This window comes from Merops nubicus, unplaced genomic scaffold (genome assembly GCF_000691845.1).
Source record: "Merops nubicus isolate BGI_N331 unplaced genomic scaffold, ASM69184v1 scaffold23043, whole genome shotgun sequence".
In the NCBI taxonomy this organism is placed as follows: Eukaryota; Metazoa; Chordata; class Aves; order Coraciiformes; family Meropidae; genus Merops; species Merops nubicus.
Genome location: NW_008597177.1, coordinates 4076 through 6259, shown reverse-complemented (window position 1 = coordinate 6259; position 2184 = coordinate 4076). Strand labels below are relative to the sequence as shown.

Below are 2184 nucleotides of genomic sequence, written 5' to 3'. Positions count from 1 at the left end.
GCTATGATGGCTGTGGGATGGAACACCCCACTGGTGAATCCTGGGGTCAGTTATCCTGCCCACTCCTCCCTGCAGGTGCGGGGTACTCTCTGCCCCCCTCTGTGTGGGATCCAAGCTCAGCAGTGGCCTTGGTCTGCACACCAATCCTTGGCAGTAACTCTAAACATGAAGTCTTATCACTGCTAAAGCCAGACAGTTTATGAAAATGCTGCTGACTTCAGACAGAGCAGTTAATTAGAAGAGCTTTAGCTAAAAAGTAAAGCTTTGATGCTGAGTAACAACAGCTATTGCAGACCAATAAAGATTTGATAAGTTACATCTACTGTCATGTTACCTACATTTCAAAAATTCTTTTTAGTAAAAAGATTATTTCTCCACGTTTCTAGCAGTTCTTGCCAGCTATTAACAGAAGATCTTGCAGGCCAGGCTGTAAGTGTGCTACCCTTCTCTGTTTATGCCATGATTCCACAGCAGGCTTCTTTTGTCTTTCAGGAAAGGATGTGGCTGATAGATGGTACAGTGAAATAAAAAATTACAGCTTTCAAAACCCAGGATTTTCTTCTGGAACAGGTAAGTTCAGATGGGCACTTTTTCATCAAAACCGCAGCTTTTATTTTAAGAAATGGACTAGAAAACTTCTTTGATGTTTGTTAAAAGTCTACCCTTTTTTCCTTAGAAAAATAAAGAGGGGGAGGGGGAGAAATGGAGAGAATTTCCCCACATTTTTATGTTAGAAACTTACATTAAGGTAAAAAGAAACTGAGAAATTAAGAAGAACCCAAAATGTTGGGGTTTTTTTTAATACTGTTTTTTTCCTCCAACCCTGAAGTTTTTAAAAGGCAACTTATTTTTAAGGCACATTATTTTGTAGAAGGTGCAAAATTGGAATAATAGACTTGCCTTACTAAATCTGCTACGCTGTTGTTTACGTTGATGTGTGACTTCTATCAGATTATATCACTTCAATCACAGAGATCACTTCAGATTTAATTCAGAGCTGAGAAACAGGCCATTGGCTGCATATTGACAATCCAGTATTGAATGAGCGTCACAAAATTGTTCCTTTAATAATGCTCAAGCAAGAAATATATCTGAGCTTGTTTCAGATGAAGAAAATAGTGGCGTTTTCCCATGGGATTTCTCTGTATAGAGGGAACAGCTGATGGAGCAGCACAGTGCAGGGGTGGCTCTTATAACTAGGCCATGAAACCAATATTAGTTTGAACAGTTGCACATGCAGATACCTGGGGGAGTACGAGATGGTTAAAGCAAATGAGTAATAGTCACTCTGTCAGAACTGCTATTCACACTGCAGGGAGTAAAACCCATGATGTCTTTGTCAAATTTTATGTCAGATAGTCATCAAACTACTTCTTTCATCCTCCTACTAAGTCTTGGGTTTTGGACATAGGACATGGAAAATGGGAATAATAGTGTGAAACCAGATCAGATGAAGACAAAATGCTAGATGTAGGGTTTTCTTTCATGTCCTTAGCTTGTCCTCCTGTTAGAGAAAGAAACCAGTTTGCATTCTCTATCCCCGTCCCTCATATGTTAAAGGGAATGTTACAGATTTGGTACCTAAAATGAATACGTATGTTTCTCTTTCCTCAGGTCACTTTACAGCAATGGTTTGGAAGAGCACAAAAAAGATGGGAGTTGGAAAAGCATCTGCTAGTGATGGCTCAACATTTGTGGTGGCTAGATATGATCCAGCTGGAAATGTAGTAAATCCGGGCTATTATGAAGAAAATGTCCTTCCTCCAAGAAAATAACCTTTTTCTTTTTTTTTTTTTTTTTTTTTTCTGAAGGTAGTCTTACTGCTTAATGAGAAGTGAACCTGGATTTGGACAGTGTTTGAAATTAAGAAGAACAAATCAGTGAAATTTCCTGTTTGATACTGCTGTTCACTTCTCATTACAGTGGAAGCAATTACTTGTTGCTTGAGTCAATCTGCACATTAGGTCCCTGTTGTTTCTGAGGGGGCTTCAGTTTATTTGAGGAAGGAGTATATGCAGCATTTCTGAAAGATAAAATTTAGTGTGTTTTTTTTAATAGTTTGCATGAACTCTGTGTCAGCATGTGAGTAAGCACATGTTGGATGTCTTTTTTTAAACAAGCAAATTTATAGCTTTCTGTAAACTGACGATACTAGCTTGTGATTCGATCACATACTCCCACTTT

The 2184-nt window shown here is 38.5% G+C and overlaps 1 protein-coding gene across 1 annotated transcript in view; it reads left to right on the top strand.

Annotated features, from left to right (window-relative positions):
- The window catches only part of GLIPR2 (GLI pathogenesis-related 2), a gene marked incomplete at its 5' end in the record, with an annotated part of 13439 nt that extends 11664 nt beyond the window's left edge, over window positions 1-1775 (top strand). Inside the window, 2 exons of the mRNA XM_008936635.1 lie at window positions 493-570; window positions 1615-1775. Coding sequence (XP_008934883.1) covers window positions 493-570; window positions 1615-1775 — 239 coding nt within the window. The remainder of the gene's footprint in view (window positions 1-492; window positions 571-1614) is intronic.
- Window positions 1776-2184: the final 409 nt, after the last annotated feature.